The sequence below is a fragment of the Ochotona princeps genome, chromosome 4 (assembly GCF_030435755.1).
Source record: "Ochotona princeps isolate mOchPri1 chromosome 4, mOchPri1.hap1, whole genome shotgun sequence".
Lineage (NCBI taxonomy): Eukaryota > Metazoa > Chordata > Mammalia > Lagomorpha > Ochotonidae > Ochotona > Ochotona princeps.
This window is the reverse complement of record NC_080835.1, coordinates 109783630-109807065: the sequence shown is the minus strand read 5'-3', so window position 1 is coordinate 109807065 and position 23436 is coordinate 109783630. Positions and strand designations below refer to the sequence as shown.

The window sequence follows — 23436 nt, the reverse complement described above, 5'->3', positions numbered from 1 at the left end:
GGCGGCAGCGGCAAGTGCTTAGTGAGACTGATCATACAACCAGGGCCGCATCATAAAATGTCCAATTAGCTCTGGTAAGGACTTTGGACTTACAGAGCCATAAGAAAGACATTGATGAGATAACGAGCATAACGTGATGATTGCAAAAATGAATGGGTACACAAGAGGGCAAGGTGGTTTAAGAGGACTCCAAGACATTGACAAATAGTACTTGACACTGCTAAGGCAACAAATGGCAGAAGGCAAGTAGAATTCTGTTTTGTAAATCATCAGCGGAAGCAGCTGAAAGAGTTCAGAGTCTTCTCTAGGGAGCATAGTAGGATTCTGTTTTTCCTGATAAGATTTTCATGGTATTTGACTTTCAAAAACCATAAGGTCATAGACGTTCCTGATAAAAGATGTCGGTTCTCAGTGTGTAGGATGTGAAACAACCCTGACATTCTAGCTGGTGACAGGATCAGCCAACGGCCATAGATAAAACAAGCTATGCACATTGGGGCTCTTTGAGTTCCTGAATGGTTCAAAGTCAATGAAAACTGACATTATGCTCTCACTGTACATCTCTGATAAGAGAGACATGACTATCAGTTATGTCATATTGACAATCACCCATTTGTGTCTTTCGCCCATTTTTTAAAAGATTTTTTTTATTGGAAAGGCAGATATACAGAGGAGGAGAGACAGAAAGATCTTTCAGCGACTGACTCACTCTCCAAGTGGCCACAACAGCCAGAGCTGAGCAGGCTCAAAGCCAGGAGCCAGGAGCTTCTTCTGGGTTTCCCACATGAATGCAGGGTCCCAAGGGCCGTCCTCGACTGCTTTCCCAGGCCACAAGCAGGGAGCTGGATGGGAAGTGGAGCAGCCAGGACATAAACTGGCACCCAGATGGAGTCCCGGTGCACACAAGGTAAGTATTTAGCCACTGAGCCTTCACATCAGGCCCTGCCTCTTATTCTATGGGTTATTCTGGTTTTTTTGTTTTGTTTTGTTTTGTTTTGTTTTGTTTTCTATTACATTAAAGCATACTGGTGGGTCTGGTGTATTGACTCAATTGGCTAATCCTCCCCCTTCAAGCATTGTGATCTCATCTGGGTGTCAGTTTGTGTTCTGGTTGCTCCACTTCCCATCTAGCTCCCTGCTTGTGGCCGGGGAAAGCAGTACAAGATGGCCCAAAGCCTTGGGACTCTGCACCTTCTTGGGAGACCCAAAAGAAGCTTCTGCTTCCTAGATTTGAATTGGCTCAGCTCCAACCAATGTGGCCACTTGGGGAGTGAGCAAGCGGACGGAAGATCTTTCTCTGTATCTCTCTCTCTCTGTAAATCTGCCCTTCCAATAAAAAATAAATCTTTAAAAAAAAAGAAAAAAGCATTCTAGTGTAGTAACAACTCACTGTAGAGCTACTAGATTTCTTTGATTTTTTATTGCCTTGTTTAATGATACATTAAAATCTGCTATGTAATTGAATGTTTTTCTAGTTTCCTTGTATGTTTGCATTAGGAAGATTTCTTTACATTAATATTCATGTCTCCTCTACCCTCAGCTGTGTTTCAATTTTACCCACACAAAGCTGAAAGGCCTGTGGCATTTGCCTTTCTAGATGGTACTACAGTGACCCACAAAGCTTCTTGGACAAAAACTGATTCTTCACACTGTGGCTTGTGTTGCAGAATCCTCGGGCATGCAATGGACTTTCTGACAAATACGTGGTTAAGTTGCCTTCCTTCAGCCACCTGACAGCTGCCCCCTATTTTTAGGTGTCCCAGGACCCTGATGGCGAACTTCAAGGGCCACGCTCTCCCGGGAAGTTTCTTCCTGATAGTTGGATTATGGTGGTCAGTGAAGTTCCCGCTCAAATACTTCCACCAAAAGAGAAAGAACAGCAGACTGAATTATCACTACCAACGTCTCGAGATCATCGAAGCTGCAGTCAGGACTGTGTTTTCACTCATTGGTAAGAGCAGGGTCATATTATCCAGATAAGCAAAAATCTGTTTGTTTTGGTACTGAACAACAAAAAGATTCCATGCATCTACCGTGTTTTCAAAAAGCTCAAGGAGTCAGTTTTGCTGTGCAGTGAAGCTGCCCCTTGCGACAGTGGCATCCCATCCATTTAGGAAAGTCAGTTAAAATCCAGGATGGTAAGCTTCCCATCCATCTCCATGCTTAATGCATCTGGGAAGACAACCGATGGCCCAAGTATGTCCCTTCCACATGGGAGACCCAGGATGAAGCTCCTGATCCCTGGATTCAGGCTGGCCCAGTCCTGGCTGCTGTGCCCATTTGTAGCATGAACCAATCAACTGTGTTCTCTTCCTCTCTGTTGCTCTTTCAAATAAATACACTTTTTTTAAAAAGAGGGAAAAATAAAAGGAACGTCAAACCAGAAAAACTAGGAAAGGTGTTCACTGAAATATGTATTTGAAAGGTAGGATTACAGAGGGAGAGACAGAGAGCTCTTGCATTTACCAGTTCACTTCCCAAATGGCCACAATGACCAGGGCTGAGTTCGGCCAAAAGTCAGGAGCCTAGAATGCCCGGGGCTCCTACATGGGACTCAAACCAGCCCTCATACAGGATGCCTCCTTCGCAGCTTAACCCATGTACCGTAACAACAGCCCCCCCAAATTTATATTCTGAAAGCACTATACAGGAGTTTCAGCACTTTTTAAATACTGAAAAAAACCTTACAGTTAAATCCACTTTCTCACAAGCTTTCTAAAGTCCCCATTGGATATTCCCACTGGCAAAGGCAACAGGACAAGGGCTTCCAGGTGCTCATTAGGCTCTTCTACCATAACATCCACTGTGTGCAGTTTGATAATATGAATAGTTAATAGCACCTTCTGTCACAGTGCACAAAGAAAAACTACCAAATAAACTGCACGTTTTGCCAGGAGGACATAGTTTTGGAAAGTTTAAGAAGAATACATACTAGATGAAAAACATATACCACGAAATAGAAAAATGGACTACATTCAGGTATATAGGTCATGATAAAGTACCAAGTGGAGTTGAAAGAAAATTTAATCTCTTCTTTCCTCTCCTCCAATTGCCTTTCCCTCTAGAATCTCAGAGTAGGTGACTCAGGGGGCACGGCAGCCATTTCAGAGAAGGGGGCTTATGCTAGAAGCCTAGGAGGCAGGCAGTGGAAGACTGAGGGCTGTCAGAGGGAGATGTTCCACCCAATGCAGCCCCTGAGGAATGAGCCAGGACCTCAGATCAGCCCAGCCCATCAGCAAGCAGTGATCTTACCCTGCACATGGACTCCACCACCATCACCTCTGGTTCAGTTTCTCAGAGGAAATGAAACAGGGACAGGGGCTTCTCTTGCACTGAGCCAGGCTTCCCTAGCTTTGTTTGCCTAGTCAGCTCTTTCTGCTGCTGAGCAATGACAGGGCTCATATGGCTTTGCTGGAGAGGACAACAGGCACACAATGAAAGCCACAATATTCCACTTGGCCTCTTAGTTTTTATTCTCAGTGATTATTACATAGTTGAGGGGGATGCATACGTATGTGGGCCTCTGACTAGGGTAGAGAGGATCGAGTTGTGGAGAAAGTAGGTGAGATAAATGTTTCAGTTCTTTTATTTTTCCTCCCATATCTGCAGGGGAGTAAGTGGAGCAGGCCGCTCCTTGCTCAGACTACACTAGCACCTGGGAATGAGGCACGGTTGTTTGATGACACCTTAAAGACTCCAATGTGGGGAAAGAGTTCCAAGGGTGTTACTTGAGTAGTTTTGATAGTTCTCATTTTCATCTCATTGTCAGGGTTGAGAAAATCCTTCTGATGTCTGCTGGCTTAGTGCATCCACACACCCAGACACTTGCTGCAACGCTTGGCTGAGACAGCTGCCCAGCCTGTTCTGTTTTCTATCCTCTGACAAAGCACTCGATGTCCTCTGTTGGCCTAGGTGAGCTGCTTGTCAAGTCTTCCTTGTGCATCTGGGTGTTCTGTTCACTGCACAGGCCTCAGCAACTGAGGCCCAGCTTGGACACACTCAGAAGTCAGACCATGCATCTTGTGGTTTTTCCCTGAGGACAGAGTTTGAGCTCAGTAGTCTAGTTGTAAAGTCCCCCAAGAAACTTCACCTGGAAAGTCCTCAAACTTGACTTGTGTGTCAGCTGGTGCAGGGTCGCGAGTCCATCTATCACACCAGCCAACAGGCGGATGCAACTGTTTGGTCATTCCTGTCCCCAGCCCTATCTTTCACATGAACCAGCCTTTAGCACATAGTACAGCCTTGCCCAGCCTCGCCCACCCACGGCCTAGCCTTCACACACACAGGCAGTTGCTGTGCCCTAGGCAGATTGACTCAAATCATCCTCCCCAGGCCCATCTCTAGTTCTGCTTTTTCTGCATGAGCTGGTAGGTGCTTTTTCCTAGTCCAGCCCAGTCCATCACCAGCCCTGGCTCTCACATGAACTGAGATGCTGCAGCCTAGGCTAGTCCAGTCTGCTCTCCATTCTAGCTCTCTTATGTGCTGGCAGGATGCTGCAGCCTTGATCAGCCTGGTCCAACCTCAGTACCCTCTCTCATACTCATCAGTGGGAGCTGCAGCCTAGTAGAGGACTCCCCAAAGTTCCCTTACCAGGCTTGCTCCAAGCCCTGAATCTCCATGTGCTGGCACGTGCTGTGACTCTATTTGGCATGGTCTGCCCCCAGCCCCAGCAATTGCAAGTAGATGCTGTGGTTTATCCTAGTCCAGCCTGCCACCAAACCCGGTTCTCAATTCACCAGTGGGTGCTACAGCCTGACACAGCCTGGCCTGTTCCCAGATCTCACGGGTGTCAGCAAGTGCCACAGCCTTGCCTAGCCTAGCCCACCACCAATCCCAGCATTCGGGCACATTGGTGCTGCAGTTCAGCAGGGGAGAACCCACAAACCCCCTACTGAATCACCCCATCCCTGGCTCTCCCCTATGCCAGTAAATGCTCCAGCCCTGCTCTGGCATTCACCAGTGTCACAGCCTAGACCTGTCCAGCCTGCCCTCCAGCCCCAGCTTTCGTGTGTGCTGGCAGGCAATGCAAGCTAACCCAACCCAGCTCTTCGATGGAGGTGAGTGCCTTGGCGTGATCCAGACCTGCCCTCCAGATTCCCCTTCCTGAACCACCCCATCCCAGCTCCCTTGATTATACCTGCAAGTGTAGTGGCCTGGTCAATGTAAGCCCACTGAAGTTACACCTGTCAAGCATGCCCTCAGCGGTCCCTGTTCAGATATGTCCCCAGACCCCCTTCCCCAGACAAGTTGCACCCTCTCCACTCCCTGGTGGCATTGGCAGGGTCCTGCACCAATATTTGATCCCCTGGCTCTGTGAAAATGACACTCAGTCAACAGCTATCTAGCTGATTCTTACCAGGCACCAGGAACCCACTCTCCTAGGTATTGAAGATACAACAGGGAAACAGTCCATTTTCTAAAACTGGGACTTTTCCTGGTCCTTCCACCCCCCCCCCCCCCCGCATTAATGATGCATTAATGAATTCAGAACAGAGCTGATGGGAGAAACCAGTGTTTAGGGATCACAGTTCAGAATGTTGCCCTGGATGGCTGTGTTGAGGCATCTCCAGGACTACCTCTGGCACAAAGCACAGAGGGCAATCCTCCACTACCCATTAAGAAACCAGAAAGGACAGAACTTCACCACTCCTCTGGCCTCACCTCGGACACAGCATGACCAGAGACACATTGCAAGGCCTTCACTTCATTCTCCTGGAGCTCCACAACAGCTGGAGGTCGCCTCGGGCTCACAGGTTCACTCTGTATCAAGAAGGGGAACCCACTGGAAGTCTATTCCAACAGACACAGCCCTGAGAGCTGCTTCTCTCCAAGGAAGTACAGGGATCTCCATCATAAACGTATCCATTCCGATCCTATCTTCAACCAAACGAGTCCTTTCTGAAATCCCTTTTGCTGCCCTCTTGGCAAGAGGCCCAACGTCCTTCATCTCTGCTGATGCTGCCAGACAAACTTCCTGGGGACTTTCTTGCAGTAGCGTTTCTGCTACTCATTCCTACTCTATGTCCAACCCTCTAAAAGAAACAACAGCTAAATGTATGGGCAAAACAATTTATCCTCAAATAGCTGCACCCAAAGCAGCCACGTATGTCCACTGGTCCACGGCCGTCATCCATGTCTCACCTCTGTGCAAGGTTTTGGTTATTTTCTGCTGACTCCTCTGAGTCTCAGAGCCACCCTATAATGTCTCACTTCTACTCGTGTTTCCCTGCAGGAATTCTGGCAGAGCAGTTTGTTCCAGATGGGCCCCACCTTCACCTCTACAATGAAAAACAATGGGTGAAGTTAATGAACTGGCAGCACAGCACCATGTACCTGTTCTTTGCAGTCTCAGGAATTGTTGATATGCTCACCTGTTTGGTCACCCACATCCCCCTGGGGGTGGACAGACTGGTTATGGCTGTGTCAGTATTTATTGAAGGTAAGAATGGGTGGAGAAAAGGAAGGAAATGGACAAGTTGAATTTGTAAGAGCACAAATATAATCATCTTTCCCACAAAACCCACCTATCTGGACTTCCCAAATCTGAATATGCTCTGCATGATTCAGGTGACAGATCCTACAGGGTAGCTCCCAAAGCCACTTAATTACACTCCTATGCATGTGTGTAGGCACACAAGTAGGCACACAGAAAAAATCCTGGAGATAGGTCGAGTGTCACCATGCAAGGGATACCTCCATTTGGTTAGGGAAAGGAGGTTCTGCACTCTACCTCACCTCCCTCCCAGATCCCAGGAGGCATCTTCAGCTAACAGCTCTCCTAAAGGCATCACAGTCACTCAGAGGGGAAGACCTGATCACCTCATTTACTTCCATACCTCAGGGAGAGGTGAAAAGGTAAGGGCAACAATGAATTTGAATTATACAGTTTATTGCAAACATGTGTCATCTACACACCCTGAGCCTGCTGTGATCCCATGAATTTAGCAAACAGGTTTACAAGGACACATCCTTCTCACATACCCATGAAGTGAACCTAAGCTGCTTCTGGCTTCTGTTCTTCTCTGTTATGTACACTGACCCCCAATGCTGAAGAGAAGTGTAGGAAGAAACTCCGGCAGTGAGCTTTCGGGAGTAGAAACAAGTCTTGATGGTTGTTATTTGGTTTGTGACAGGTTTTCTCTTCTATTACCATGTTCATAACCGACCTCCACTGGACCAGCACATCCACGCCCTGCTGCTGGTTGCTTTGTTTGGAGGGAGTGTCAGTGTCTTCCTGGAAGTGATCTTCCGTGACAATATTGTGCTGGAACTTTTCCGAACCAGTCTCGTTCTTCTGCAGGGAACCTGGTTCTGGCAGGTGATTATTTATGCCAATGCCTCTCAGGTAGCCTGAAGAGCCCCACCCCTGCTCATGTGTCTCCTGAATGGACCTGCTGCCCAAGAACACAGCACTGGCATTCAAGGGAACAGGGGTGGGTGGCCTTTTTCTTTTGGCCTATCTAATTTTACCTACTAACTGATGCATTAGCAAGCAGATATATGTGAAACAAATGGGGGCACCTCAAAAACCTCATGGGAAATGGAATTAGGTGCAAAGACATGCTGAAGTTGTTTCTTGCAACATACATTTTCCGTGATCCTTCCTGAACACCCCTGGTGCCTGGCAAGCCAATGAATTATTTCCCAATCTGCCCTCTGCAACAGGGGATGCTAGTACCTTATGAAGGCTCTGCTTAACTATTTTTGCTTGAAATGTGGTCTCTGAGATTTTACTTTTTTAAAATCATCCTATGCTTAAAGCCCAAATAAACTCGTTAGCTATTTTGCTGTGTGGAAAGGCCCATCGGTGCTAAGCAGTGTGGGAACTCATGTTTGAGCCACTTGTTTCGCAGGGTAACTCTCAAAACTGACATCTCCATCTAATTTGTCAGATTGGATTTGTGCTGTTCCCACCATTTGGAACCCCTGAATGGGACCAGCAGGAAGATACAAACCTCATGTTCATTACCATGTGTTTCTGCTGGCACTACCTGGCTGCTCTCTGCATTGTAGCCACCAACTACTTCCTGGTTTACTGGTATGTATGTAAAATGTCCTCCACCTAATCCACCGCTAGGCAGTGCCACTTGCAAAGGGCCAACTCTTGTGCAAGATTGTGACAATTACAGGCGAGGTATCACCACCTTTATGTGCAAACAAAAGGCTTTGTGACGTCACCTGGCTGGGTCCCAGTGACTAGAAAACCAGGCTTCAAACGTAGCTCGGTTTTCTTCACGCCTGTGCTGAGAAACATTGTGCATTAGGAATCAGTGGTCTCTGCTGCCACTGTTTCATTGTGGACTCATCACCTTATCTCTGGACTTGTCCTGCTCTCCTAACGATCAAGCACTGAATCAGGGAAGAAGCTCTCTAGAAAAATGTAGGTGATGACTACTACTAATTACTTAATACAGACTGTGTCCCACATAACATGGAGAACACTTTGAATTTAACCTTCACTACTCTGATGTAGTCTCCCACAAGGATGGCAGGCACCCATGTACCAGAGCCATCATCTACTGCCTTTCCAGACACATTAACAGGAAGCTGTATCAAAAGCACAGGCAGAACTCCATTCCAAACACACTGTATGGGATTCAGACATCCCAAGAAGCAACTTAGCCCAATGCCCTGGAACACCCATCCATGTACTACGTCTCCTTAGATGGAGAAAACCCAGGTGTTTGAAAGGCTGTGCAGTTTCATCCAAGGCCACACAACCATGTGAATGGCTCAGCCTCATAGACCAAGGATGAATTTCAGCATAGGCTACTACTAATTCTACTGCCATGTCACTGCCCCTTCTTATTTATCCAGATTAAAAGTGGATAACTTCCCCCAGGAAGTCTCACACAGACCAGGGAAGGGAGCTCAAGGGCTTTCTTATTAACCATGAGTCATTTTATCTACTGAGAAATTAAATGTCTAAGTCAGGCATATTAAATTAAATGTATATGTGCAGGCATAATCACAATATTTCATAGACATGAAGAAGATGCCTGAAGAACAAGTAAATGCTCTCACATCCCTGCGAGCTGGGGAAGGGGTGAGGAACTTTTTCTGGCTCAATGGTTCTTATGGTTTCCCTACTACAGGTTTTGCATTCGGCTGAAGAGACAGGAAGGAGGGGAAATCATTGGGATTCAGAAGCTGAAGTCAGATCACACTGACCAGACTGCCCTCCTGGATGACTCAGAAGAAGAATAAAACTAGACTATGCTGAGGGCAGAGTGCTGTCTCCAACCTGAACCAACACAGCCAACACAGCTCATCCCCTCGATTTCAATACCTGCTCTGCTCTGCTCTTGTGGTTCTATGCATTTCCTCCTCCTCACTGAATACAAAGCTGGACATTTTCAGTAGGAAATTAGGAGGCATCTGATGTTTCTGTATTATCTCGCTGTTTCAATTTTTAAATGTAACAACCTGTAGTATCCTTCAAGAAAAAGGAAGCAATCCTTACCCACGAGCAGCAAGGCTTTCTCAGTGTGAGAAGTTAAGACTGCAAGCTTTACAGTGGCCCCATGAATAAATCCAGGATCTGAATGTTGCAAAATCCTATCATTCCAGAAAGCAGGTACTTTATCAGAAAAACAGCAGGATTTAAGTGAATGGCAGTACCTTCATTTTAGAGCCACAATTTTAAACTTTTCATAAGCTTTGGTGTTTTAATCTTACTTTCTAAACATCTCCTAATGAATCTTCACCACCATTGATAAGAGACAAAATCAGGCCAAGGATTTTGTGTGTTGTTTTTAAAAAATCAGGACCAAGTTAGAAGCCCAGCTGAGTCACAACTCGGCTATTTGGACTCTGCAGTTACTGTGACAGAGGATGCGGATAGGAAAACTGTTTAAGGATATACAGAAAAATGTTGGGTTTGGGAAGGCCTTGGACTGCAAAGGATATGAACTTTAAATTAGTAATATGAAGCTTGACTCTAGTCCTGGTTCTCTATCTTTAAAATCTTCATTCAATCACTGTCTACTAAGAACCCACTCTTCCTCAGCACTAAAATGACTAAAGATGCAATCTGTCCTCCAGCAAGGAGACAACAGTCTCTCAAATTTCTACCTTTTCTCATTTAGACATGCAAGGAGTTACAACAGTGTGATGGGTGCTGTGAGAGGTAAGTACAAACTGGGAGAGGGATGGGACATGGGGAGCTCATGCATTCCAGGCATAGAGGACAGAACAGTATGTACAAGGGCAGTCAAAGTGTACAGGGAGTTCAATACTGAGTTCTGGAAACTGTAAAAGTAGGGTAAAACCAAGCGGAAGGCTCTTAACAACTGTACCTTTCATTAGTATTGTGATTTTTCAGATTCTGGGATGTGTCAACCTTACTTGGTTCTTACCACCACCATGAATAATGGCAGAATCCTTCAGAGAAACTGGTAAGCCTAAGGCCACAGCTACCATGTGGCAGAACCAGTTCTCAACAGGCCTCCAAACCCAGCTGCCACTTCACTTGGCTACTTCACACATCATCATTTACAGGCCCCGAAAGCTCTTTGGGAAAAATGCTTAGTGAAAGGTAACATCCGGTGGCTAGTCAGTCTTTCAAAGCTCAAGTCACAGCTTAAGGATTAATAATGTACTACCAAAAAAAAAAAAAAAAAGATGGATTTCACAATTCGTAAATTCCTGAGTCCATTTTCACTTTCCATCTTGGTTTGCCAAATGAGTACAGAACCCAAACACTCATTGTACAGGTACTGGAGGACTTTACTGGCAAAACGTGTCCTTTCCTTAGGGGCTGAAGTGAAATGAAGTCTATTCTATCTTCATAGAAAAGATCTACATTTGAGATTTTAAAGGGGGACAAAGGAATTTAAAAACATGCATTCTCTGCAGAGCCGGGTTCACAAGGATCAGGAGGAGCACACCTTTTGAGGCCCTCATTCAGCATGGTTTCTAATCCTTTTTGCACCAGGGACCAACCCTGGCATCCTACACATGGTATTAAAGCACAAACTGGCCACAATGGTATTCACCACATCTCAGGTTCATGCTCTGAATATTTTTTACAAACTTGTTCATCACAAGCTCAGAGGTTCTCTGATGCCACACGTTTTCTCAGAACTGTTCACGAAACCCCCTGCCCATCTCCAGCAGGGCGCACATGGGGCACAGACAGTAGTGTTATCCCTGTGACTGCTCCATAGTGGATTTCCTTTCTATACCACTCCACTGACAACGCTGGATGGTGCCAAAACAATGCCTACATCGCACACTGGCATCTTAAAACAGACCCATAATTTTTTTCAAAACACATACATTTTTTAGATTTTTTTAAAATAATGAATTCATTTTATTTTTGATGTTTACACAGGCAAGAGGGATGCATGCCCTGTGGGTCACCGTTTAGGGTGGGGAGGGTAGAGGAATGAGGTAAAGTGGGTATCGGGAAAAGTGGGGAGAGGGCCACTCCCAACAACCCAACCACATTAGTACCCGGAAATGGGGCACGGCCACCTGGTGTTATCCCAGGGTCCCTGAGGTGGAGCATGTTCCAAGGGTACTACTGAAGTGGTTTCAATAGTTCTGAGATGAAAACCGAACCATATTTTACATCCCTGCTCTTTAGGCTGTACACATCTGTATACAAAAAACAGATGAACAGTCAGGTGACTTCAGTAAATCAAAGTGTGCAACACAGTTGAGGCTCCATGCCAGAGCTACTTTCATGAAAGCCATTTGTTAAGTAAATCCAGAAGGGAGCTCTCCAATTTCTTCTCATTCAGAAACTGTCACGTGGCTTTCTATGTGCAACATGATTCCTGGAAATAATGATATGCAAACTTCAAACTACAAACACTAATGCATTTCCCTGTGACTGGTTCATCAAGGACAGCATGGGCAGGTCATAGGGTTTAAGACCCATTTTTATTACTTAGTGCAGGTCCCTCTCTCACCACTTAGTTTTACTTCAGTGTTAGTCTTCTACTCAGCCCTCCCGGGCTTGGTCTTCCTCGGGTCTATCACTTCTGCTCTTTGTAATGGAGTTTTATCTCCTAACTGGATTGTCCCCAGCCTCAACACAATACTTCCCAGCCATTGTCCTCTTAGGAGGGAACAGAAAGGGAACATGACTTTGCAGTCTGAAAGTCAACCTGAAGATGGGATTTCCATCTCTAGTTTCAACTAAGACACATTTTACAATTAAGAGGGGGATGACAACATCCTTTACAGAATGTGCAAAGAATCCAATGCGTGTGAGACAACATGCCCTTCCCACTCCAGCTGCACTCCTGCAGCTCACCTCACCACCCACCCGTGAGGCCATTTCCACGCTGCCCACCAGCTCTGCTTTATTCCCCAACCCCTCACAACATCACTGCATTTCCGTACAGATAATTTTTAAAAACTAGGATAGTTTCAAAAGAAATAGAGAAGTTCTATCACTTTAGAAAAGCTTTACCACCCACTCCTGCCCCACAACACAAGAGGCATACATTAACAACTAGTGCATTACTTATTTATCACATTTTAGAATATCACTCTCTGCAGCCGATGCAGACTGAGAAGTAGGAAACAGGTGGTAATAAATAACTTGCAAATCCAGATAAACTTGATGAACTTCTTTTGAGACTGTTGCTGCCAGGCAGACCCTGAATCTGCATGCCCACTCCCCTCCTGCCATCTCTGGGGCAGGGAACAGAAACAATGTAGAAAACACACACACACACACAAAGAAACACACACACACACAAATAAAAAACCAGCTTAGGCCTGAGAGCCATGGTATCTGCGGCAGCTGTTCAGTTCTGCCTTCTAACCTGAAAGCAGCCATAGACAATACATCAACAAATGGGTACAGGCTGTGCTCCAACAAAAACTGGCATGAACAGCTGGCCAGCTTCAAGGGCTGGGTCTGCCACTCTTGTACAAGAGCAAAGCAGAATTCATGTCTGAACTGCGACAAAGTTTGTTCTGCAAAACCAGCATCTCTACTCATTCCCCTATTCCCTGTGCACTGGCTTTGGATTTCCCTGTGCCTGTTTTACTAAAACAGGGGAACATAGTTGTGTATACCACAATCAAGATCCACACTTGCCGTGAAGAGGAACCAAACTCCCTGCACTTGAGGTCCTCCTACTAGTGCATTTCCTATGGTTTATTCCATCTGAAGCCTCTTGTTCTCTGTGTGATTATCAAGTCAACCATCAGCTTACTAAGAGCCTTGCTATCCTCTCATTCTCATCGAAATGAGTAGTCAGTTTGGGAGGGGCTAAGCCCAGGTTTCTGGACAAAAAACTCTATCTGGGCCACAAATCACAAGGAGGATCAGAAGCTAAAACAACCCTCACAAAGATTGGGGCTCATTCACTGCAACTGGCAAGCCTTCCCTGGGTGTCTGACTCTTCATCACAGAACTGGGTTTGCATGATGTAACTGAGACCTCCTCCCAACTCTAAAAAAACTTCTCCTGGAGTGAGCCTTTCTCACAGAGCTCCACTGCAGGGCAGAGCAGCAGAACTGAGGCTTTTAGTGCCATCATCCCCCCACTGGCCTGCGGTAAACACAAGCCTGGAGAATTGATGCAATCTCCCCGCGGCCTTTTAGCCAGGACAGACCAGGCCCCGTCTTTTACAGACGTCCTCTCTCTCCCAGTCACTGCTGTTCAGGGGCCTGTTTAGGAGATGGAGCCGTGGTAACAACAACAGTGGAGACTGCTTTGGAGGAACCAGAAGCTGTTCCCTGTTGGAGATGGGATGCAGGGACAGTCTGGATGCGCACCTGTTTGCAAGAGAAAAGATTTGGTTAGCAGGTTAAGTGGCTCATCAGTTATCAACAGCAGCGAAAACAGAGAAGCCTGGCACAGCAAGGACTTAGCCATAGACCTTACCTGTGTGGCCTGACCTTGCTGTTGAAGCTGTTGCAACTGCTGGGCAGTGAGGAAACTAACAGGCTTATTTCCAGCAATGAGCTTGGTACCAGCTGGCATGGTTGTGAGGATGATGTTGCGGCCCAACCCACCAAGGCTGTGGAAAGCAAGCAGGAGTACAATATAAGGGTATCGCAGGGTATTCCGAAATCCTTCCCACCACAGCCTCTCACACATGCCATGCTGTGACTGCAACAATGACTGTTTCTTGCCCGTCATCCCTGCTGTAGGTCAGGGACACAGAAGCCCTGAGGGGTCCTGAGGTGGTGTTCAGAGCACAGGGCTCAGCGCGGACCTTCTCTGTTCCTACCCAACACCCCTACACTCTTTCTTTTCTCCTCTGTATCTCCCACTCACTATAATACTGTATTATTTCTTTCCGTGATCTACAATGTAAGCCTGGAAAGCATGAAACCGCTTTAACTTAACCAAAACAGAGCCTGCCTGTCCCTGATCTAATTAAAACACCTGAAGAACGGGTGCTGTTAATGACCACAAAACAGGAGAAAGGTCACAGGTGGGCCTAAGAAAACCCAGCTGCCATCCTATTCTGTGACCAAGACTCCAACTTAGGACTTGCCCACCACCTCAACCTCACGCTTGTTCCTTCAGGACAACACAGTACTCACTTGGCTCCGAGGTTGCCTTTGATAATCGGGGCTGTGACCACACTCTTGCCCTTCATCGGCTGGCTAATCACAGACAGCGGCACTGTGATCCGTGTAGGAAGCTTCCCCTAAGGAGAAGAAGCAATCATGATTGTGGGACAGGAGGTAAGGAACACTACCAAACAGCACCTGCACAGCAACCAGCACTGAGGACTGAACACTAAAGAAGCGTTCACCCATCCCAACCAGGCTGCCCAAGGTCCTAAGGCCTGGCCACTAGGCACCCCTAATAAAAAGGCTCGGTATCATCTGACCTGTTATCATCCTCTACCAAGCTATCTAAAAGCAGCAGCAACCATGAAACCTGCTTTCCTAGGGTAACACCTGTATCGAAATCACAAAGGCAGTGTCTTCATTTAAGCAGAGTCCTAGACTTTGTGCTCCTAACATGCAAAAAGTCTTACTTGTTCCTTAACATGTGGCACACAACTGTCATTATCTGGTGAAATAGAAGAACACCAAGGAGCTAAAGAGTTAACAGAGAAAACACATGTTGACTGCTCCATCGGAATGCAGGCTCATTGGTGGGGAACAAACAACAGGGCTCACTGCTAGGGACAAGCCACATTTCTCCAGGGGCTTTTCATGTCTCCCAGAAGTAAGAGAGGTGAGTCGGGGGACACTAATAATAAACTTAACTAAGTGAAAAATCTAAGCGCAAAGCTAATAAGGTTCAAAAACAAAACATGGAAAAGTCCTAAAGTCTTGGAACTTTGGGGTGGTTCAAACAAGTCACTACATCACCTGCTTTTAGGTTATCCGGCTTTTAAGGCTTGGTTGGTAATGAAATTTACACAAAATCAAATCTGATTAGAAATAATTTAAGAGGGGCCTGGTGTGATGGCTCAGTAGCTAAATCCTCGCCTTACATGCACTGGGATCCTATATGGGCACCGGTTCTGTCCTGGCAGTCCCACTTCCCATCCAGCTCCCTGCTTATGGCCTGGGAAAGCAGTCGAGAATGGCCCAAAGCCTTGGGACACTGCACCCGCGTGGGAGAACGGGAAGAGGTTCCTGGGTACTGTGGCCATTTGCGGCATGAAGCAGCTGATCACTCTCTCCATAACTGTGAGTTTCAAAAATAAATAAATGAATAAATAAATTTATTTTAAATAAATCTTTAAATACACATGTACAAGTGAACAGGTCACACAATACCTAAAGATGGTACCTCCAAACAGATTTATTTATAGTTTCATTTGTTGTAAGAATGCCCAATTGCACTGTAAAACTAGGGGAAGGGCACAGGGCAACCCCAGAACCTATGGAACTATACCATAAAACAAGCTAAAATATGTTCAAAAAAAAAATCTCTGCATGAGACAGGAACCTAGAGCAAAAATGAAGATACTGGGGTTGGCAGAGATAATCTGCCTGTGACACCAATCACATATGGGTGCCAGTTCGTGTCCAGGCAGCTGCACTGTCAATCCAGCTCCCTGCGAGTGGCCCAATGCCTGTGACCCTGAACCTGTATGGGAGACCCAGAAGAAGCTCCTGGCCTCTGGTTACAGATCAGCTAAGCTCTGGCCATTGCGGTGAACCAGCAGATAGAAGCTCTCTCTTTTTTTTTTTAAAAAGATTTATTTATTTTATTACAAAGTCAGATATACAGAGAGGAGGAGAAACAGAGAGGAAGATCTTCCATCCGATGACTCACTCCTCAAGTGACTGCAATGGCTGGTGCTGCGCCAATCCGAAGCCGGGAACCAGGAACCTCTTCTGGGTCTCCCACGCAGGTGCAGGGTCCCAAAGCTTTGGGCCGTCCTCAACTGCTTTCCCAGGCCACAAGTAGGGAGCTGGATGGGAAGTGGAGCTGCCGGGATTAGAACCGGCGCCCATATGGGATCCCGGAGTGTTCAAGGCAAGGACTTTAGCCACTAGGCCACACTGCCGGGCCCTAGAAGCTCTCTCTTACCATCTCTCTTTTGACTATAAAATCTGCCTTTCAAACAAAAATAAATCAATCTTCTTAAAAAAAAAAAAAGAATGCCCAATTGCTTAAAATACCTCAGACCCTCAGACCAAACTGCCCTGTCAAGAACTAGCCCAACTAGCTGAGACAGGAAACAAGCACCTTTCCCCACTACCTGGCCCACAGTTCACTATCCAGGTACAGCGACCTAGCTTGATCTTGAGAGCAGACAGCCCCAGAAGGAACCTGAGTCAAGCCCAGAGAAATATGTGGATCGAGCAAGCACCACTCCCTCACTTCCTCACTTCAGTGTGTGTTATCTAAACCTAAGTGATCATTTCCTTCTAACCACACCATCACAGTTTCTGGTCGGCTGCCTTTACTGGTATGCGTGATGCTCTTCCTGCATCACTGCCTTTTGTCTTGGCTCACAAAGCCTTTCCTCCACAACCTGCTTAGGAAAGTGAGGCTGTTTGTTAACATTCTGGAGCCACTCTCACTCTTTTGAGCAGAACTCCTTTCCTAGAGGCGAGGGGACTAACCCACATGCATCCAGACACAGCCACGTGTACGACAAACACAGTGCTTCGCGTTAGTGAAGATGAACTCAGCAACTCTGAAATAATTGGAAAAATACAAACAGAAATTCCCACCTAATTATAAAACTGTTTTAACTGGACTATCAATTATACTGTATTTAAATTAAACAGCCCTGGTTTAGCAAAGGCTCAAAACCTAGAAACCAGTAAAGAAAATGTCAGTAGATTTTTCTCAGGCAAAATTACAAATGCCTGAAGAGTAAGAGGCTCTATATGCAAGGCTAAAAGATGACTGGAAGAAAATACTTTCTAATATACAAAAATATATATATATATATCTCACAAATCACCACCCAGAAGATACAAAGGGTCACCTCAAACAATATCAAATAGACACCCTCCAAAAGCTGGCAAAGCTTTATTCAACATTAGCGAGCACATGTATGTGTCTAAAAAACAGGTGCTCAACCACATTCATGATGAGAAAGTCAACTGGGGCCTGGCGTGATAGTGTAGTGGTTCAGGTCCTCGCCCTGCATGCCCGTATCCCTTACAGACGCTGGTTCTAGTCCCAGCAGCTCCACTTCCCATTCAGCTCCCTGCTTGTGGCCTGGGAAAGCAGCAGAGGATGGCCCTACATCACTATGGTAGACCCAAAGAAGCTCCTGGTTCCTGGCTTCAAATTAGCTCAGCTCTAGCCGTTGTGGCCGCTTGGGGAGTGAACCATCGGACGGAAGATCTTCCTCTCTGTCTCTCCTCCTCTCTGTAAATCTGACTTTCCAATAAAAATAAATAAATCTTTAAAAAAAAAAAGTCAATTGAAAAAGAACTACCCCCTCTTTACTAATAAAGCAGGAACACAGGGGATGGAGTGGTGGCTCAGTGAGTCAGCCCTCTAACTACAGCACTGACATCCCAAGGGAGCCAGTTCGTATCCCAGCTGCTCCATTTCTCATCTAGCTCCCTGCTTATGGCCTGAGAAAGCAAAAAAGGATGGCTCAGGTCACTGGGCTCTTGCACCCACGTGGGAGACCCAGAAGCAGCTCCTGGCTTCTGACTTTGGATTAGCTCAGCTCCAGCCATGGTGGACATTTGAGAAGTGAAACAGTAAATCAAAGATCTTTCTGCTTCTCACCTTCACTTTCTGGAAAATTTGCTATCTAAATAAAAAGAAACAAATTAAAAAAAAAAAAAATAGGAACATGAAACTAAAGCTGTGACTGGTTAGGATCCAAGGTCAACAGGAAACCCGGGGGGAGTCTTAGCTGGTATGACATTATGGTAGCATAACAGGAACAGACGACCTCTCCCTACGTACACCTCAGGGAATAACAAACACATGTCCAGACACTCAGTGCAACACTGGTCAGCAGTGGAGACTTAGTCCTTTCCCTAAATTACCAGTGGTACACGGTTATAGCCATCACATGCAATGCCAGCATCTCTTACAGACGCCAGTATGAGACCTGACTGCGCCACTTCTGATCCAGCTCCCTGTGGATGTGCTCAGGAAAAGCAGAAGGCTTGGGCCCCTCCCACCACACAGGACATACAGACGGAGCTCCTGGCTTCAGCCTGGCCCAAACCTGGCTGTTGCGGACATCTAGGGGAATGAACCAGTGTACAGAATATCTCTTTGTTTCTTTCTATAACGCTGCCTTTCAAATCAATCATCTTTAAAATACACACAAACAGGCAGGCACTGGCATTATGGCATAATGGGTTAAGTCATCACTTGGGATGCTGGCACCCCATACTTGAATGCCTTTCAAGTTCTGCTTCCAATCCAGCTCCCTGACGGTGCACCTGGAGAAGCAGGAGAGGATGGCCCCAGTGCTTGAGTTCCTGCCACCCACACGGGAGACCCAGGTGGAGTTCCTTGTCCCTGGCAATGGCCTGGCCCTGCCCTGGCCATTCCAGTCATTCTAGGGGTGAACCAACAGGTGGAAGATTGGTCAGTCTCTGCTACTGTCTTTCAAATAAATCAATCTTTTGGGGCAGGAGAGGAGACTGCAGTCATGTGCAACTATTTACGGTCTATGCCAAGACAGCTTTTGATAAATTATACAACAACATATAAACCCACATTATTTTTCTTTTTAAACTGTGTGTGTGTGTGTGTGTATGTGTGTTTGTGTAGGAAAATGTTCAGAATGAGACAGAACAAGTGCCAATTTAACAACAATAATTAGCTCTTCTAAGAAAACAGAAAAGTCTATCAGCTAATAAACCTATCGGGGTCAACCAAGACAATATAGACCAAGTTTCTAATTTCCATTCCTACATAGAGGCCTCCCGGTTCTTAGGAAGTCTCTTCCTCATGGGAGTTTAACATCCTCAGAACTTTGGTGAACAGAGGTGCTATTCTTTCCCACTAACATTACTCACAGCCTGAGATGTGGACACGACCGTGGTGCTGACTGGGACCTGCCGCACGGTGGGGGCTCCCGTTCCGATGCTGAGGGGGTTGCTGGCAGCTCCAGAAGCCACAGCCACAGTCTTAGACACAGTAGCATTCATGCTGGGCAGGGACACCGCTGCAGTGTGGACAGTTCCAGACCCACTGGCCACCGTGGCTCCCTGCTTAGCATGGGTTGCAACGGTGATGGTCTGGCCTGCTTTGGGAGGCATCACTCCCAGACCCTGCACAATTCGGATTGTGGCAGCTGGTTTTGCTTCGGAAGACGCCACTGTGTTTTTCCCCTTCTGGTCTGCCACACTTACACCAAGGGCTGGCATCAAACGAAAAGCTGAACTTGAGGTTTCTGTTGGCTTGAGGTCAGGAGTCACTTTAACCACGGTAGTACCTGCTGGAGTGGATGAAGGGGCACTGGCTGAACTGGCCTTGGCAGGGCTATCAGCAGCATGGACTGGGTTGGAAGTAACATGTAAAGTAGCAGAGATGCCTTTGCCTGCAGTGCCACTTCCTGTCCCAAAGAGGTCCTGGGTCAACTTCACCGTGGTCACCTGCGACTTGGCCAACGTGGCCATCATGTCCGGAGTGATGCGCAGAACCGTCTGTCCCTTGGCATCTGTAGTGATGGAAGAAGGTGGCAGACGCAACACATCCTTACCCTGGATGCGGAAATTAGTGGCTGTGAGTGGGATGCTGCTACCAGTTTGGGGCTTCACACCAATCTGCCCGGTAATTGCCACCTGTATGGGGAAGAACCAGTAGTGAGAAAGATTCATGATACCAAGCAGATACCAGTAGTGATGTAACAAACCCACACACTCTTCAAAAGATAGAACTATTAGTGTTATCAGTCCTTCCCCACTCTGAAGTAGGCAGGAGAGAGAAGGAAATCAGGGGCCATCATTGTAGCATAGTAGGTAAAGCAGCTGTCTGAAATGCCAGCATCTCAAATGGGTGCTTATTCATATCCCAGCTATTCCACTTCCAATCCACTTGCCAACAGTGCACCTGGGAAAGCAGCAGAGGAGTGTATGGGCCCCTGCACTCACATGGGAAACATTTTACTGATCAAAATATCTCTAACATAAAAAAGGTCTTTTTAAACTAAAAAACTGATCACAATGCTATCATTAGTACCCCAATCATCAGTGCATACTTATCTGTCCCCAAATGCCTTAGAGTTACACTGGGCTCTTTCACGGTAAGAACAGCAGTGTGGCACAGTGGCTACAAGCACACATCTCTGCCTTAAAGCCAACTCCTGCATGCACAAATCAGCTCCTCTGACCTACTCAATTCTTTCCTCTTCGGTGGCCTCCTCTAGGACCACTGCCACTAAAACACAAATATGTTGTAGCATTGCCAGCACAAGTTTTCATCCATGCTCACCTGCACCTAATCGCCCTGCTCACATCCCACTCAAGCCCCAGTTTCTGTTCTTTCATGTTCTGTTCTTTCCTGCTCCGATCCTTCCCTGTAGTTCAAACTACCTAGCAACCAGAGGATTCTGCAAGTGTAGACAAGATCAGGGATGGCACACTAGCTTACAGGCTAATCTTCTGCCTAGTAGCACCGGCATCCCATACTGACACAGGTTCATGTCCTAGCTACTCCACTTCTGATCCAGCTCTGCCTATGGCCTGGGAGAGCGGCAAAAGATGAAAGCAAGGACCCTGGGCCCTGGGACCCACGTGGGAGACCCAAAGCACACGTACAGGAGAACAACTGACTGGACATCATTTGAATGAAGACACTTGATTGGATATATAAAATAAAAAGAGATCCTTTCAGACAAGGGTTCCATAGACAGGCTTATGGGAACTACGTAAGCTCCTCAATACCTCCTCCCTCATCCTATGTGACCCTCAGTCTGTAAAAGCCTAATGCCACCAAAAAAACTTCAGCTGTCGGCCATCAGTCAGTGGTCCACACGCACTCCTTCGCCTCTGTGCACCAAGTCCATCACCGCCGAACGGCGAACAGACGCTCCCGGCATGAGACAGGCTCAGCTCTAGCCACTGCAGCCATTTGGAAAATGAATCAGTGAATGGGGATCTTTCTGTCTTTCTGTTAATCTGCCTTTTAAATAAAAATGAATAAATCTCAATATATATTTATATATTTATAAGTATTTTTAATATCTGTATTTTATATATGTATTTTAATTTTTCCAGGTTTCCCATGTGAGTGCAGGGGCCCAAACACCCCTCTGCTGCTTTCCCAGGCACACTGTAAGCAAGTAGATTGCAAGTGGAATAGCTGGGATTTGAACAAGCACTCATTTGAGATGCTGGCAATATATATATATGGGCCAGTACCATGGCTCAACAGACTAATCCTCCAATCTTCAAGTGCTGGCATCTGATAGGGGGGCCAGTTTGTGTCTTGGCTGCTTCACTGCCAATCCAGCTCTCTGCCTATGGCCTGGGAAAGCAGCAGAGGATGACCCAAATCCCTGGGACCCTGCACCCACATGGGAGACCCAGGAGAGGCTCCTGGCTCCCAGCTTTGGATCAGCTCACCTCAGGCCACGCAGTCATTTAAAGAGTCAGCTAATGGATGGAAGACATTCTCTCTATACCCCTCCTTCTCTCTCTGTAAAAATCTGCCTTTTGAATGAAAATCAGTAAATTTAAAAAAAAAAAAAAAGAATCCACCAGTTCAAGGCAGGCTAAGACAGTTCCCAGAGGTTCCCCATCAAACTTACATTAAAATCCAAGTGTGATTACATAATGACTTTCCTACTGTTCCTCACATGTGATCATTGTCACCTGCCACTCTCAGGTCTGCAGAACAATCTCCCCGACTGTCATCACACAACAGATTCCATATTTCACACATTTCTCTGTAGTGCCGCCCTAACATGAGCACACTCCCACTCCCTACCCACACACACCCTGTCTTCTGATGTCCACAGCATTTATTCCTACCTGTCTGGAGCAGCTACCTCTCTCCCAGCCTTGAGAATGAGCCACAGGAAGACAGAGACTTGAATACACAACTCCTGAGTCCCCAGTACTTAGGGCAGTCTCAGAAACATACAAGACACTAAACAGATGTGTGTTGAATAACAAACAACAAAGGTGCCTCAGAGGGCACAAGGACTAGACTAATATCTTACAATATGCGCAGTACTGGAATATAGAAAGCAATCCTAACAATATTAGCTGCCATTCACCTAATAATTCTTTAAAGTTCAATCTTTCCGCATGCACAACCTTCCATATGCACAACCAAGAAATACAAATTCTATCTTTACTAGTGGTAAACTAAAAAGCTAGTAAAATAATGGCCACGGGGCCGGTGTTTGGCCTGGCAGTTAGGACGCGAGCTGGAACATTCTCATCCTGTACTAACACCTAGCTCCAGCTCCTGCTTCCAGCTCTGTAAATGCAGACCCTGGGAAGCAGGAGTGATACATCGAGTAGCCGGTGCCTGCCTACCTGTGTGGGAGACCTGGCCTGAGCTCCCAGGTTTACTCAGCTGGATCCAGTAAGCGTGGTTTCAGGCATTTGGAGGGCGAATAAACCAATACACAGGAGATTTTTTTTTCTCTCAAATAATTTTTAAGAAAATGGGTCCCAGCACCATGGCCTTGCAGCTAAAGTCCTTGCCTTGAATGCGCCAGGATTCCATATGGGCGTTGGTTCTAAGCCCAGCGGCCCTGCTTCCCATCCAGCTCCCTGCTTGTGGCCTGGGAAAACAGTTGAAGATGACCCAAAGCCTTGGGTTCCTGCACCCTTGTGGGAGACCTGGAAGGGCTGCTGGCTCCTGGTTTTGGATTGGCGCAGCACCGGCCATTGTGGTCACCTGGGGAGTAAATTATCGGACCGAAAATATTTCTATCTCTCCTCTCTGTATATCTGACTTTGCAATAAAAATAAATAAATCTTAAAAAAAAAAAAAAAGAAAGAAAATAGCCATGAGGATTTAAGTTATGCCACAAGGATTGAAATCAATTCATAGAGAGTCTAATTCTAGAAATTCTACTACTAAAAGCTGATTTC

The 23436-nt window shown here is 46.4% G+C and overlaps 2 protein-coding genes across 5 annotated transcripts in view; one reads left to right on the top strand and one right to left on the bottom strand.

Annotated features, from left to right (window-relative positions):
• Window positions 1–1758: 1758 nt before the first annotated feature.
• On the top strand, window positions 1759–9233 carry TMEM45B (transmembrane protein 45B). The gene is made up of 5 exons (XM_004593281.3): window positions 1759–1951; window positions 6233–6439; window positions 7134–7318; window positions 7893–8038; window positions 9096–9233. The coding sequence occupies exons 1-5, from the start codon at window positions 1771–1773 to the stop codon at window positions 9205–9207; spliced, it is 831 nt and encodes a 276-aa protein (XP_004593338.2). The 5' UTR covers window positions 1759–1770; the 3' UTR covers window positions 9208–9233.
• A 3477-nt stretch (window positions 9234–12710) lies between these two features.
• The window catches only part of NFRKB (nuclear factor related to kappaB binding protein), a 35969-nt gene continuing 25243 nt past the window's right edge, over window positions 12711–23436 (bottom strand). For all 4 annotated transcript variants that reach the window (XM_058664108.1, XM_058664109.1, XM_058664110.1 and 1 more), the window contains exons 23-26: window positions 19402–20169; window positions 14521–14627; window positions 13853–13988; window positions 12711–13743 (exon numbers count right to left, since the gene is read on the bottom strand). In XM_058664108.1, coding sequence (XP_058520091.1) covers window positions 13618–13743; window positions 13853–13988; window positions 14521–14627; window positions 19402–20169 — 1137 coding nt within the window. In that variant the 3' untranslated portion in view covers window positions 12711–13617. The remainder of the gene's footprint in view (window positions 13744–13852; window positions 13989–14520; window positions 14628–19401; window positions 20170–23436) is intronic.